The sequence below is a fragment of the Lactuca serriola genome, chromosome 1, assembly GCF_051521515.1.
Source record: "Lactuca serriola cultivar US96UC23 chromosome 1, Lser_US96UC23_V15, whole genome shotgun sequence".
Lineage (NCBI taxonomy): Eukaryota > Viridiplantae > Streptophyta > Magnoliopsida > Asterales > Asteraceae > Lactuca > Lactuca serriola.
In genome coordinates this window covers 132125095-132141338 of record NC_136408.1, presented here as the reverse complement: position 1 = coordinate 132141338, position 16244 = coordinate 132125095, and the positions used below count along the sequence as shown (strand labels likewise).

Below are 16244 nucleotides of genomic sequence, written 5' to 3'. Positions count from 1 at the left end.
TATTTATTAGTATTTTTCGCTTTTTTTATTTTCAAAACACAAATTGATAAGTGCATTACTTTAATAATTAATGATCGATAAAAAAACATCAATGAGCTTTTAACCCAAGGGTATAAAAACAAAAGAGGTAATTAAAGATAATAACTTTCTATACCATTACCCATGTCGAAATCCTTTCTTTCCATTAAAAGATTTCATTTCCCGATTAAAAGAACAATTATATTCTTGTATAAATCACAATTATTTCAGGTTACATACTGTTATTACCCACAAAAACAGTACAACTACATTACTAATATTATGGATAGACAAGTATATACATTTACTAGTAAAAGAAAGTAAAAACACCCACTAAAAAAACCCCAAAAGCATGATATTGAACCTTTAATAATGCAATACAAAACATGAGCCAATGGCTTCCTTTTTTGTTTCCAAATACTTTCCCACAAATCTAAATTACAAATACTTACATGTTTTTTTTTTGGCTTCATTTTCAACAAACTAAAGTACACAAATTGAAAAAATTACTAAAGAATTACTTTTTTACTATGACATCTTAATTGCTTGCTAACGTTTCATAAGGGCGAAAGCATCCAGATATTGGAAATCAACGGTCACGATTTTCTCCAAAATTGTTGGAGACACGTATCAAGTTTAGATGTATAGATGGATTTTTGTGCTCCATGTATATTTGTTTCGTGTTTGTAAACAAAAAATATGGACCCCATCGTGCCTGTAAATTAAAATCGGGAAACTAAAAATTTAGCTACAATGGAAATAGGTCAAACGCATAAAACGTCATAAATTGATTTATTTAAAAATAATTTAGTTATTATTGTAAGGGTTAATCTTAAAAAATACTTTATATTTTGTTTTATTCCAGATTAAACCTCAAATTTATTTTTTGCCTGAAAAAAACCTTGTATTTTTTTTATTTTTTCCAGAAAAACCCTCAACTTTGTATTTTTTTTTTTCAAGAAAAAAACCCTCAACCTTCTAAATGTTTTCAAAAAAACCCTCAACTTTTTTAGTTTTACTCGAAAAAACCCACATTTTTCAATTCTTTTCGGAAAAAAATTACTAAAAGGGCCAGAAAAAATGAAAAAATACAGTGTTTTTTTAGGCAAAAAATAAATTTGAGGTTTAATCCGAAAAAAACACAAAATATAAGGTCTTTTTTATATCAACCCTTTATGTAATAACATTTTCTAGCTTTATTAAGTTATCATGTTTGGCAAAACAAAAACTAGCTTTTTAAAAAGTTACTTGACTAGTTCCTCAGGAGCATTTTTCAAATTTTCCAAATATACCATTAATTAGTTATAAACATCATATTTTTCTAAATGGTCTTTTATGTCATTTTATATCTTTCAGCTAGCTTTTACCAAACGTCATTATAAACACTTGTATGATGTTCCATTCACTTGAAACGTCACATCATAGATTTCCTAAGGTAGATGTCTTTAAATATCAAAGATTAGTATAGAACATTAATGTCATTGTTGGCACTCAAAGCGCCAAAAAATTTATTTCATATATTCAAAGATTAAGTGACGCCACTGCTTCTAAAATTGTCATCGGTTGTTTCTGATCACCTTGTATGAAACTAACCACGTCACGGATTAGGGCACATTACTTATCCCCAATTTTTACAATTAATACTACCAAGCATTCTAGGGACCCCATGTTTGTCTTCATGTCTCGTATACGGTTGGTGGACGCCATTAATTATAGGTTTCCGAAAATATTGGTCGTAGTCATGGATAATCCCAACTTTAGCAAACTTGAAAAGACATTTTTGTGTAATTAGCTCTAATATCGTCAAATACTCGACTCATGAGTCCACTCCCATACTGAATGCTAGTTGACAAATTACCAATGTATACTTTTGAATTAGAGAGAAATCTTGTGTGCCTCTTGCATCCCATTTCAGTTAAAAAATGGAAATCAATAATTACATCATAAACGATGTGTAGGAATATTTATTTCCTCACCTGGAACCGACCTCTAAATTTTATAGCATAGATGACATCATCAGCAAAGTAGTCTTTTATAAGATTTTTGTATCTAGCCACACAATTTCTTTTTAATGGGTTTCTTTCTGGTTTTTGAACCCGAACTTTCAGCTTGGTTTTCTTGTTGAAAAGTGAGTGTTGTATGCATAACATTCAAGATAAACATCGATTCCTACAAAGCCAACATATCCGATGAAGTGAAAGGTGAAGATGACAAGTTGAATTTAGTATATAAAATATATAGAGGTTTTTGGTGTTTGGGTGTTTGTGTTGTGGTATATAGAATGAACGGTATATTGTTTATTTAAAGTGGAGAAAAAGAAAAAAAATGTAAATTTATTCATTTCCAACGGTCAACAAAAAAGAAATCATGCAGTGGAATTATCTCTTGTATGGGAGTTCACCAGATATTAGATGACGATGCGGAAATCAAGAATAGCAGATGAATCAATCTCAGAAATTCATCAAATATTTCTACAATCATATAATCATCCTATTTGATCACATTGGAGAAATATTACATAGAAAAGATGAACTCTCATTTTCTCTATCTATGGCAAAAATGTAAATAAGGAGTAAAAAGGAGGCTCAGATCTATGATTATAAGGAGGCTCAAACTAAGCTATTTTTTAAAATCTGAAAAACCCTAAAACTACTAGGTCAAAATTAATAATTCATTTGTCAAACATTTCAATATCCAATAGTTCTCCCCTAAATGTTTAAATGATAAACAAAAATAAAAATAAAATTTTTGATGATTTTAAACACCGCTCTCCCAAGACAATTGTACAAAGTCTTCAAATAAATATGTCCAAGAGAACACAAAATCTTCTATAAAGCTAAAATCCACTGGGTAATGGTTCTAATTTGTCATGTAAAACAAAGAACCACCGGATAGTTACGAGATCTTTAATGTAAAAATCATTGGATAAAAAGGATTGACTACCGGGTAAAAGGCTTTAACGGAATATTCTAAAGTTTTGTAATGTCATTGTTAAATTTGATGTATTTTGCCTTAGACCAAGTTACCGTTGCAATGCCTCGAACCACATGACTAGCATTGACATTCAATTCAACCTCACCTGTGATCGCTATAGTACATGGTACAATGTTGTAGCTTTTTTTTACTTAATCCCATCACCATTTAAAAAATGCAGCATATTGTCCTTCCTCATTGAATTCTTGATAACCTACACAAGGAAGTGACAACACAAGTGAGTATAACTTTTGGTAATAGTCCCAAATTTTAGTTCTTTCATTTAAAAAAACATATAAAATTCATACACCTTGAAACCCTTAAGCAATTCTCATTAAATTACCAAAGAGACTCCCATACCCCTTGTACTATTTTGCACCTTTTGTATAAACAAATATAAAGAGAAAATTACTAATTTAGGAAAAAAACAATGATTTTGTAAAAAATAGCCTAAAAAACGAAATTTCATAAACTATAAACTCAAATCGCATATGGCTAGTCCTCATCTGCTATTTGCTTATACTATTTGCGATTTGGGAGAGGGGTCTTGCTATTTGGGGTTGGGTTTGACACATTCTATAAAAGCCTTTTCTTTAGAAATTTGTCACCAAATAACAAATGGGGTGGAGCTATCTGTGATTTTTTCTGCATTCATCTGCTATTTGGAGGTGAATATTTTTTATTTCAAAAAAAATACTTAGGTTTAACTATAAATTTGTTAAGGTTAACTATGAAATCTGAAATAGTTGACTATGACATTTATCGGAAAGGTATACTTAATTAGCTCCAAATTATGTCTCATTATAAAAAATAAAAAATAATTTAAAAAAAAAACGGCTTAAATTGCCATTTTCACACCACTAAATATTGTTCATATTAAATCTGATTACCACTTGTTTGGTTTGTATTTGGTAACGTCGCACATTTTCCAATCTATCGATTGCTTCCAATAATTTATTATCCGATCATTTGACATTAACGACCGTTTTAAAATTTTTATCGATGTGCTGGAATTAAACAAGTCGTTAAACGGGTATATATAATATTTGACAAAAAAAATCACTTGAAAACCTGTACAACAAATATAAATTCTGTCGAAAAAAAACGATATAGATTGCAAATTGTAATTAAGGCGCGAAAAAATAAACGATAAACATTTTACACAAAAAAAATCAAAGGTATAAGTTTCTAATGCACAAATTGCAGGTAATTGTGTATCAGCAGTGGCGGATGCAGTATATAACAAGTGCGGTGCATGGCCCCACTTGATGGTGGGTCCATTCAAATTTTTAATAGAAAAATACATATTTTTTATAGAATTACATAGTGACATCCTACTTAAAAACTTTGGACACCATTGTTTTTGCTTAAAAAACCTTAACATGACCTCAAATTTCAGATTTTTTTTTTCTTATTTTCAATATTTTTATCGTTATGGACCCCGGTTAATGTTTGCTCTGGATCCGTCACTGTGTATCAGTAGCTTCTAACTTCTCAGATGAAGGTATATCTATGAATGTACAACCTGAAAATACATGTCTTCTGCATTAGCAACTTATATATTCCCATTTTAGCAGATATCTTCGAATGTACAAGTCCTGATGCACAATTTGTTTGTGCATCAGATACTTGTATAATAGCAGATCTACGATTTTACAACTACCCCAACTATGAAATGCTCTCATTTTCATGTATCTAGCTATTAAATGTTCTCAATACCCATAGATAATGTGATTTGCTCACTCTATACCCATAGATTTAAGTTTTTCTCTATTAAAAATTCGAAGAGTTTCCCAAAGTTGAAAACTAGAAAAATAAGCCCTAAACCCAAATAGTAGATAACCTCCCAAATATATTACCATTTTAAAGTCATTATCCCTAAATTTTAAGATGCTTACGGTTTCATTTTATATATTGGTATCACCTGTAAAAATATTATTAAAAAAATATCATGTATATAAAAACTTAAAACATTTGGCATTGTACATAAATAATAAGATCATATACTGTTACTTGTTATTACCTACAAAAACAGTACAACTACGTTACTACTACTATGGGTAAAAAAGTATGTACTTTAGCTAATATCAATAAGAAATAAAGTACATTACTTATACTAGTAAAAAAAATAAAAACAAATTTGACCCACTAAAAAACCCCCAAAAGCATGATATTGAACCTTTAATAATGCAATACAAAACATGAGCCAATGGCTTCCTTTTTTGTTTCCAAATACTTTCCCACAAATCTAAATTACAAATACTTACATGTTTTTTTTTTTTGGCTTCATTTTCAACAAACTAAAGTACACAAATTGAAAAAATTACAAAAGAATTACTTTTTTACTATGACATCTTAATTGCTCGCTAACGTTTCAAAAGGGCGAAAGCATCCAAATATGTAGACTATTGGAAATCAACGGTCACGATTTTCTCCAAAATTGTTGGAGACACGTGTCAAGTTTAGATGTATAGATGGATTTTTGTGCTCCATGTATATTTGTTTCGTGTTTGTAAACAAGAAATATGGCCCATCGTGCCTGTAAATTAAAAATCGGAATAACTAAAAATTTAGCTACAATGGAAATAGGTCAAAAGCGTAAAACATCATAAATTGATTTATTTAAAAACAATTTAGTTATTATAAGGGTTAATCTTAAAAAATACTTTATATTTTGTTTTATTCCGGATTAAACCTCAAATTTATTGTTTGCCTGAAAAAAACCTTGTATTTTTTTTATTTTTTCCAGAAAAACCCTCAACTTTGTATTTTTTTTTTTTCAAGAAAAAAACCCTCGACCTTCTAAATGCTTTCAAAAAAACCCTCAACTTTTTTAGTTTTTCTCGAAAAAACCCACAATTTTCAATTCTTTTCGGAAAAAAATGACTAAAAGGGCCAGAAAAAATACAGTGTTTTTTTAGGCAAAAAATAAATTTGAGGTTTAATCCGGAAAAAACACAAAATATAAGGTCTTTTTTTATATCAACCCTTTATGTAATAACATTTTCTAGCTTTATTAAGTTATCATGTTTGGCAAAGCAAAAACTAGCTTTTTAAAAAGTTACTTGACTAGTTCTTCAGGAGCATTTTTCAAATTTCCCAAAATATACCATTAATTAGTTATAAACATCATATTTTTCTAAATGGTCTTTTATGTCATTTTATATCTTTCAGTTAGCTTTTACCAAACGTCATTTTTTATTGGCTAGCTTATAAGCTGATAGCAGCTACCAGCTAGCTTTTCAGCTAATACGCCAAACATAGCCTAAAAATAAAATGTACACATACGAAGTTCCCCAAAGTATTTAATACTGAAACCGTAAACCCTAAACCCTAAACCCTAACACATGCAGATATAGTTTTGAAGGGCTTACCAAAGTTATTGAGGAATCTGAACAACAATGAATGCAATGAAGTATAAACCCGCAAAAATTGTTGTTCCAGCAAGAAAATTGTAAAGCAATTGTCGGTCGTTTTTCGTTGGTATAAAAACCGATTTCAACGTATTCGTCAATTCAAACAGCCTACAAGATATCTACACCAACAACCAAAATAAATAAATAAATCAGTCATAAAAATTAGTTTATTTACACCCTATTGTTTACAGGACATGTCAGAACAGAAGTACAGAACATGAAATGACATGACATGACATGACAGGCTTATACTGTTTTATACTGTGTTTGACATGTATTGGACAGGGACCAAGACTGATGCCCAAAATGGGAGTGTGGGACAGGGACTTTCCCTAAGTTTCTTGTATATGGAAAAGACGTAAATGCCCTTGTCATGAGTCTGGTTTCCTTAATTAGAAAGGTGAAAGGATAAGTTGCTCACCAAGACATAGAGTGCGGTTGTAAGCATGAAATTGAGCATTGGATAATTTGGGATGAATGAGAGAAGCCACTTTGGTTGTCCATTGGGGATATCCGATCTACACACCATTGTAAATTTTTTTCCAAGAAAGAAAAAAGAAATTATTTTTTTTTGGAAAAAATTAAATTTATATTTTGAAAAGAATTGTGGGTTGTAGTCACCTTAGCCAGATGTGGAATTGAGAAATGTATGTCTCTAAAGTGATCTTACCAAGCCACCTATAAGAAAATGGAAAAAAGAATGATTGTATTGTTAATGACTTGATATAGAAAGGAATATGTGGAAGGGTATTTTAGTAAATATAGTTCTTGGAAAGTGGAAGTTAAAGAGAGCTTACGCGAATAGAGTTAATGAGTAATTACGAAGATGTTGAGTGAAATTCCTCAAGCAAATGTAGACACTGAAAAGAGGAAGTTTGTGGATTATGTAATTGTGAGTATTGAATTTTTTTATTAAATAAAAAACTTAGCATTACAAAACCTCATTAAAACCCAAATAAGATTATTATAAAAGAAAACCTTTTTCTGTTATATTTAGAGAGTAAATTACAATTTAATTAAAATCATGAAACTTATAAAATGAAAAACATTTTGGGTTAATCTAAAAAAAAAAAAAAAAAAAAAAAAAACCTTATATTTTGTGTTTTTTCCGGATTAAACCTCACATTTATTTTTTGCCTAAAAAAACACTGTATTTTTTCATTTTTTCTGGCCCTTTTAATCATTTTTTGCCAAAAAAAATTTGTAAAACGTTAGGTTTTTTTCTCGAGAAAAACTAAAAAAAGTTGAAGGTTTATTTGGAAGCATTTAGAAGGTTGAAGGTTTTTTTCAGAAAAAAAATACAAAGTCGAGGGCTTTTCGGAAAAAATGAAAAAATACAAATTTTTTTCAAAAAAACCATAAATTTGACGTTTAATCCGGAAAAAAAAAACACACACACACAAAATACAAGGTTTTTTTTTTAGATTAACCCAAACATTTTTGTCATTTAAATATTAGATAAATAATAATGGGTTATATAATATATATATAACAATTTTTCATTCAATATTATGATGGAATGAATCACATTCCTTCAAGAATGATTCATTCCATTCCATCACAAAAAAACAAAAAACAGCTTTTTTCTCAAATACTACCAAAATATTTTCTACCAGATAATAATAATAAAAAAGGTAAAATAAAAAAATAAAATTAATTACACACGTTATAGGTATCCATGATGTGTAGGGATGATATTTGTTGTATGTAACCTTATCCAACTTGTATATATACTCATACCACATATAACCCCCCTGAAAAAAAAAATTATCATAAGCCCATAAATTCTCTCATATATGCAAAAGACATAAATACCCCTGAAGCGGATAGAGACTAACCAAAACAGCTACAGAAACAATGGATGCCTTAACAGTGCGTCTCCTCTTGCTATCTGACTCCTCAAGTTTTTCCATCCATTTTTCAACCTGAGATTATAATAATATATTATATAATATAATTTTTATAAAAATATTATGTAGGTGTTAAAGTTTTTAAAAGCTTATACATTAGGGTGAAGATATGCATAAATCATTCCAATAATCCAGATGTATCGATCTAGCCCAGATCTAAAATGCCACTCATGTAACCTAGGGAGATCTGGTTTTGCAGGATCACTGTAACCTGTAACAGAAAAATAAATAAATAAATAAATAATACTTTAAAAGAAACACTCATATATAGTTTACAAGATTAAAGAGTTGTTTCTTTTTTTCCCATAAGTCATATATTGGTAAAGTGGCTGAATGGATAATGATGTTATATGGATTAAGTGATGTATAAATATTGTCTGTTTCTTTTCTAGACCAAATAAACCATCTGAATTTAAATTAAATGACCATTTTACCCTTAAATTCTTTTAAAAAAAAAAATCGTTAGGTTTAATCTCAAAAAAGACCTTATATTTTGTGTTTTTTCCGGATTAAACCTCTAACTTTATTTTTTGTCTTTTGTGTTTTTTTCATTTTTTCCAATTTGGCCCTTTTAGCCATTTTTTTAAATGTGAAGGTTTTTTCAACAAAAAAAGGGTTGATGGTTTATTTTGGAAGCATTTAGAAGGTTAAGGGTTTTTTTTGGAAAAAAAAAAAAAAAACAAAGTTGAGGGCTTTTTCGGAAAAAATGAAAAAATGCAAGGTCTTTTTCAGGCAAAAAATAAAGTTGAGGTTTAATCCGGAAAAAGAAAACACAAAATATAAGGTCTTTTTTGAGATCAACCCTAATCATTAAGCCAAGTTTTTTTGGCTTAACCAATTAAGTCATTGAATTAAATGAAATGACCATTTTACCCTTACATTCCAAAAAAAAAAAGAATTCCATAATATTCATTAAGCCATGTTTTTTTGGCTTAACCAATTAAGTCATTATTTCCAGATTAAGTCAAAAAGAAACAACCATGTATAGTTGTCCAAATTAAATGCTTAGCCCATTAAACTTAATGACTATAAAAAGGGCTTTTGACATAAAAGTCCTTAAGTTTGACAAGTTTTGTCACTTTAGTCCCTGTGACGATTTTTTTCTCATTAATGCCCAAAGTTTGCCAAGTTTTTTTCATTTTTGCCCTTGCTACCTATAACAGAAGGTGCCCAGGGACAAAACCGACAAAATTTAACAAACTTAAGGACTTTCATGTCAAATTTGGAAAACATAATTAGAATATAAAAACATATAAGATTTGTAAACTTAAGGGTTTTTTTTTTTTGCAAATTTGAAAAAACATACTTAGGGTAAAAACATACAAGATTTGTAGAAAGAACAAAACCAACAAAACCTGACAAACTTAAGGACTTTTATGTCAAAAGCCCTTGTAAAAAATAGCAAATTAGCATGCATTAAGGGGAAGAAAAAACATTAAAACATACCTAATATGAATGCAAAAGGGCCCCACACTAAGTCAAATACTCCAGGAACTTCCCACACCAAAATGACAACAAGAAAGCATGCAATGAGCTTCATAATCATCACTGATCTTATCTCATTATATTTGCTTCCAATAGCAAGTGCTCCATAAACCATAAGGGTAAAAAGGGTATGCATAGGACATATATAATAGAGCATATAATCATTGTTAAGAGCTATACAACAAAATGCCACAAAAAAATTCAGCCTCCACATCATCTGCAACAACAAAAAGAAAAAGAAAATACTATTAGCTGAATCCAAAGAGTTAATTAATCTCATAAAAGACCTTATACTTTGTTGTTTTTCCGGATTAAACCTCAAATTAAATTTTTTTTTTTCTGAAAAAGATGTATTTTTTCATTTTTCCGAAAAAGCCCTCAACTTTGTTTTTTTTTCCGGAAAAAAAAAAGCCTTTCAGCCTTCTAAATGCTTCCAAATAAACCCTCAACTTTTTTAGTTTTTTCTGGAAAAAAACCTCACATTTGAGGTTTAATCCGGAAAAAAACACAAAATATAAGTTCTTTTTTGAGATTAACCCTAAAATAATTGCAATCTTTTGTCCAACCAAAAAAGGTGGGACATGTATGTGAAAAAGACGGAAATGCCCTTGTCATCATTGTCATCTAAAAAGATTGGTTAGATTAAAGATAAAAAAAAAAAAAAAAAAAAAAAAAAAAAAAAAAAGAATAACCTGAGAAAATCTTGCAACACTGAAATCTTTTCGGATGTAGTAATAGGAAAAGTTTCCAAAACCAGTCATCCAGACATATGCAGCAATAAAAACACGAATGGCATTGTATATCTCAGTAGCAGCAAAGTAATGATACATTAAAAACAGAACCTGTGTCACATTAAACAAAAAAAAATAATAAGATATAATCAATTTCAAAATTCAAAATAACTGTTTTTTTAAAGGGTTAAGCTCATAAAAAACCTTATGTTCTGTGTGTTTTCCGGATTAAACCTCGTTTTTATTTTTTTCCCCTTGAAAAAGACTTATTTTTTTATTTTTACCAAAAAAAATCCCTCAACTTTGTCTTTTTTTCCGAAAAAAACCCTCAACCTTCTAACTGTTTCCAAATAAACCCTTAACTTTTTTAGATTTTCTCGAAAAAAACCCTCACGTTTTACAAGCTTTTTTGGAAAAAAAAATGACTAAAAGGGACAGATTGGAAAAAATGAAAAAATGGAAGGTCTTTTTCAGGAAAAGAATAAAGTTGAGGTTTAATCTGGAAAAACACAAAATATAAGGTGTTTTATGAGATTAACCCTTTTCCTGAAAAAGACCTTATATTTTTTCACTTTTTCCAAAAAACTCTCAACTTTGTCTTTTTTTCCAAAAAAAACCCTTAACCTTCTAACTGTTTCCAAATAACCCCTCAACTTTTTTAGTTTTTCTCGATAAAACCCTCATGTTTTAAAAGTCTTTTTGGAAAAAAAAATGACTAGAAGAGCCAGATCAGAAAAAAATGAAAAAATACAAGGCCTTTTTCAGGAAAAAAAAATTAAAAGTTGAGATTTAATCCGGAAAAAAAAACACAATATATATAAGATCTTTTATAAGATTTAACCCTTTTTTAAACAGTCAAATGGTTAGGAAATGAGAAACTTTGAACAAAATTCTTGCCTGCATCCATCCTTTCCATTCCTCTGTTTGATGTCTATTGAGATAAAGTATTGATTTTCCTGAAAATGCTGACTTGTCACCATGTTTTTTAAGAGAAGTCATTGCTGATACAATGATAAGAAGACTGTATAGGAACAGGAAAAGATCCCGATTGTAGCTCTGCACAAGAAAAATAATAATAATAATTAAAAAACTGGGAGGGTATTTTGGTCTTTTAATGAAATAGGAAGAATGGATTTTGAAGGATTATGTACCTTTGTAGATTCTGGAATCAAATGGGTTCGATCACATAAGTAGAAATAGAATATAATTCCCCCAAATTCTGACCTATATTATATACATAGTAAAATCAAATGTAATTGTTCAGATTAAAGAAAAAGACAAATCAGAATACAACTAACATCAAGAAAGTAAGCAACATGACTTACATTGCCCTTAGGGTTGCTCGATTTTCAAGTAAAAAGGACTCGTCCATTGTAACAAATCTAGAAACCAAGATATGGAGAATGTAATTAAAATTTTCAATGAAAAAATATATCTTTATTACTTAATTGTTGAATAACACTAACCTAATTAAGTTTGCTTTAATGGAAGCAGCAGGTTGTCTCATTGATGCAGACTTTGTGAGGCCTCCTTCAAGCAAAACAACTCGATCATCTTCCTTAGTTGCAACAGTTTCCAATTCAACCAAACTATTGTCTGAATGTCTGCTTTCAAAATACATGAGTAAGGTGTTTTTTCTTTTTCTTTTTTATGGATATAAGAGATAAATGAAGGTGAGAGTGAATGAAGAAACTTACAGTTTAGATGGGGAAGAAGACTTCTTGTATTCAAGCCACTCAGAATAAATCCAAGAGACAAATATAGGGATGATTCCAAGCAAAAAGGACACCTTCAAGATGATAATATAATCATTTAATAAAGACCTTATTATATTGTCTCACACTACTTTTGAATAAAAAGTAAGTATGGTCTCTCTAAACTTATGTGTTTGTTATTCCTGTTGTTCTGTTTCCATCCAGCTTATACAGTAAATGGTATAAAATTCACATTAAAAGCCATCGAATAAAGTATTCATTTAACTAATCTTTTCTTTTTGTTGTTTCTCACACAGATTGGTATTCTAAAGGGATACAAATTTTACTGAACTCAAGCTCATTGGAAACAACTTTAGTATGCAAAGAAGTAAGCACTTAAGATGTTGTGTATAGATTGATCTAAGAAACTAGTACACATTATAAAGATATTTGGTAGTATGTGCAAGATTAGTAATTATACATCAGGGATTCAGGGATATTATTGGTTAGAAACATTTAGCAAGTACATTAACCTGTAGATGTAGAAGGATATGTTTGTAGAATAAGAGGCTTATTGAACATATGCATGAAGTTAAATAACTGATCCAGAACTAGAGATATGATCTATCCTATGTCTCAGACTTGACAGATTGACAGAATGAGATGACATACTTAGATCCATATAATGTGTGATGAATTTGCATTGATGAGATAAAAATGGTGATTAATGGATTTGCCTTAGGTGGGATATTGGACAAGAGGTAAATGGTGAAGATTCGACTAATATTGTATTGCAATAAATAATCACTAATCACAGAGCTGAAGGGGTAAAGCTACTGTTAGCTAATACATTATCTATCTTCAGTATGGAGCAACAATAAGCCACTTCAAAAGTTATCAGAGCACTGACATGATTGCTGTCTCCAAGATAATGCCAATACAAATTGTTGTTCAAAATATCGAAAATACCAAAGCAGAAGTAAGCCAACCCAAAAACAGTAGTCAATTTCAATGATACATATCAACAACCAGAGATCATTAACTGACAAATACTTCAGAGTGAAAAACACACACATTTGCCCACACTATATGAATTTGAAGTTCATCAACTTCCTTTTACAATCTAATCAAAGTCGATCAATGGTATTTAGATCAAAAGAACAAACAAATGCACATCCATACGGATCCCAAAATCAGGATTTACAAAACGAACTAAGAACAGATCAGAGATTTAAGAGTCATTTAACTGACCAAAATAAGCTTTTTAACCTAAGATGCAGTGGTTAAATCTTTACCTGGCCAGGTGTAAGAGGTCCAGAAGCCACCATTTTGATTGAAACAAGCGGATTTCAATTCGGGAATCGCCAATGCCTTAACAACAGAGCAGAAGAAACCCAAATCAAATCACGATGCGTAGTTCAATTTTCGCATCGATGATTCGATCTATCCAGATGTACAAGTACGAATCTCCTCAAGTATATGTATATAAGTTGGAGAAATACTAATAATATAGATAGAAAAGCGAGATCAGACAATGAAACCCTAACTACTAGTGGAGAAGAAGGTAGAGATCTGAAGCAACAACAACTAGGAAATGTATTGGTAGGGTGGGGTAGGAGTTAACGTCGTCGTTTGCTTCAAGAAATGAAGATCGGAAGAGGTGTCTTTGTCTTGTATAAATTCAATTAACCGTTAAACGGTGGTTGTGTTTGTATACACTTTTATACGTACATCACAATTCACAGCTACTGCACTCTCCTCTCCATTCTCTAACATCATCTTTGGTGCTTGGTTTGGGCCGGGTCGAGTCGGGTCGGCCGAGGATTGAAAGAGATAATATATGTTTACTAGTCCACAAATCACACACAATTGTTTTTTTCAATCGAAGGGATCAATATTATTTTCTCATCCATCAAAATGTGTCAATATTTTGCAAATAAGTCCTTCAATATATAAATTAAGAATAGAGTAAATTACACAGATTCATATTTACAATTAGTTTTTATTTTCAAAAATTAACTTGTATATCTCATTCTTTGTTACTTTTAAATTTGCACGTTTCATCCATTATTGGATACATGAAAAGACTGTTATGCTATTTTTATTCTTTTTTTTATTTTACTTTTCTTACAATAATTAATAACATACAAATTAAAATAAAATAAACTCTAAACCATTTTCCCTTAAATTTTTTGACAAACAATATCAGTATCCGACCATCACTTCTTTTATTCTCAGAAACACTATCGACAACCACCTTATTCACCATTACTACCCTCTTGTACAAACACCAATTGGAGCAAAAAAAACATAAAACATACACACCTAGTATGTGTGTATTGAAGTGATACGGAGAAGGCAAAATGGATGTCATCATCGCCACCTGTGCACTTGGGTTTAGAGATATACATGTCGTCTAGGGTTTCCAGTTCTACCTGGTAGAGATGAAGTTGCAATCACAGCAGAACAGAGAAACAGGAGACGATGGAGGGATGAAATTATGCCTCATCCAACTATATGGAAGTTGTCATCCCCCTCTTACTTAATTGAATTTGATATCCGAAAATTCTACAACGAGGACAAGGACGGGGGAAGAGGAGCTGGGTAGGGCTGTACACTCAAATCGAAGATTCCGTTTCCGTTGTTTTGTAAATCAACTTTGTTGATATTATGAGTTTTGAACAAATGAATGTCACTTCTTGCTTTTAAGAAAAAGGTTTAAATTGGTTAACTTTCTTTAAATTAAAAAATCTCCTTTGAAATTTGGGGACGTTACAAGTTGGTACCAGAGCCTTATTTTAAGGGATTCGGGCGCGTCATGTAGTGTGTTTGAACTCAAACTGAGGATTTGTAAAATATTTTACAAGAAAATGTTTTTAAGAAGGATTTTATAAAGAAAAGGATGTGATGTGTATAGTCAGGCAGAGCTCAGAAAGTAAGTGATTCTTAGTATACCATATAGTTATGTATTTATGTTATGGATTGATATACATTATAGACTTTAAGCCAAGGATCTGTTCAGGAATTGCATGTTAGAATTGTCTGATTGGTATAGATGCCTCGTATGTCGTATATGTGCTGATTGCAATATGTGTTTGTGGAATATTTTGTTGATATTATTGAATTGTAAATCAACTGACGTAAGGGTTGTACATAATTAGAATCGGATAGTCTTAGAATTTCTTATTCATCCTTATTACATACTCCTTGTTTAGTTGTGGTTTTAGGGTAGAGACACTTATTAGAATGACTATCATATTCTGGATTGTGTACGACTGTTCATTCGTGAGGCATTTCGGTAATGTTAGTAGAGGCATTTCTTGAGGCATTTCAATTCAGATCTGAGTGAGAGGGATGTTTGTGACATCATCACAATAGAGGTTTCAAGGTTCATAATAGACGATTTGTCTGGTATAATCAACACAGTCAAGGATGAGTTGATTCTAGCGATGGCGAGTGCTTCAGGATTCTATAAGCCGAGTTGGAGGCTAGTCAGCCATGGACTTGTGAGGTCACCGTCAAGGAATTTGATGCTTGTGGGGCTCCATGGTTCATAGGGAGGAGGGAGCCCATCGTCAGCATACGTTGGATCACCAATATGGAGAGTACCTTTCTCTCTATATTTTGTCGGCGAAGGCTAATATCAGACTTACAACGTGTTTGTTGTGCGATGGAGCTAAGGATTTATGGCGCGAGGTTGTTCGAGACCTCAAAACAAGTATGGTTGAGTCTATAACCTGGGAGGATTTTGTTACTAGATTCAAGAGAGAGTTTGTACCAAAGATTGGGGTTCAACAGTTAGCTCAGGAGTATTTGGCACTTAAGCAGACTATAGAGATGGTGACTGAGATAACCACCAAGTTCAGAGAGAGAGAGCATTACTTTTCCTACGCTATGCAACAAGAGGAGATGAGGATGACTCGCTACCATCATATGTTGAAGGGGGAGATTCGAGAGTTTATGATCATTTCTAGTTATGAAACTCTTTACGATTTAGTGGAGGCATCCCCTGACATG

At 31.0% G+C, this 16244-nt stretch overlaps 1 protein-coding gene across 3 annotated transcripts; it reads right to left on the bottom strand.

Annotated features, from left to right (window-relative positions):
- Positions 1 to 341: 341 nt before the first annotated feature.
- On the bottom strand, positions 342 to 13970 carry LOC145098748 (protein REDUCED WALL ACETYLATION 4-like). 3 transcript variants are annotated; one of them, XM_079036363.1, is made up of 16 exons: positions 13523 to 13970; positions 12231 to 12322; positions 12000 to 12137; positions 11859 to 11915; positions 11685 to 11757; positions 11431 to 11589; positions 10495 to 10644; positions 9764 to 10019; positions 8413 to 8528; positions 8246 to 8332; positions 8073 to 8161; positions 7205 to 7267; positions 7029 to 7085; positions 6829 to 6925; positions 6366 to 6526; positions 342 to 733 (listed from the first exon to the last, which is right to left on the bottom strand). In XM_079036363.1, the coding sequence occupies exons 1-15, from the start codon at positions 13553 to 13555 to the stop codon at positions 6371 to 6373; spliced, it is 1623 nt and encodes a 540-aa protein (XP_078892489.1). In that variant the 5' UTR covers positions 13556 to 13970; the 3' UTR covers positions 342 to 733; positions 6366 to 6370. The 3 variants fall into 3 exon arrangements, with proteins under 3 accessions (XP_078892489.1, XP_078892493.1, XP_078892484.1); XM_079036367.1 differs by lacking the exon at positions 342 to 733 and adding an exon at positions 4135 to 4516; XM_079036358.1 differs by lacking the exon at positions 342 to 733 and adding an exon at positions 5131 to 5530 and having other exon boundaries at positions 13523 to 13969.
- Between the last annotated feature and the right edge of the window lie 2274 nt (positions 13971 to 16244).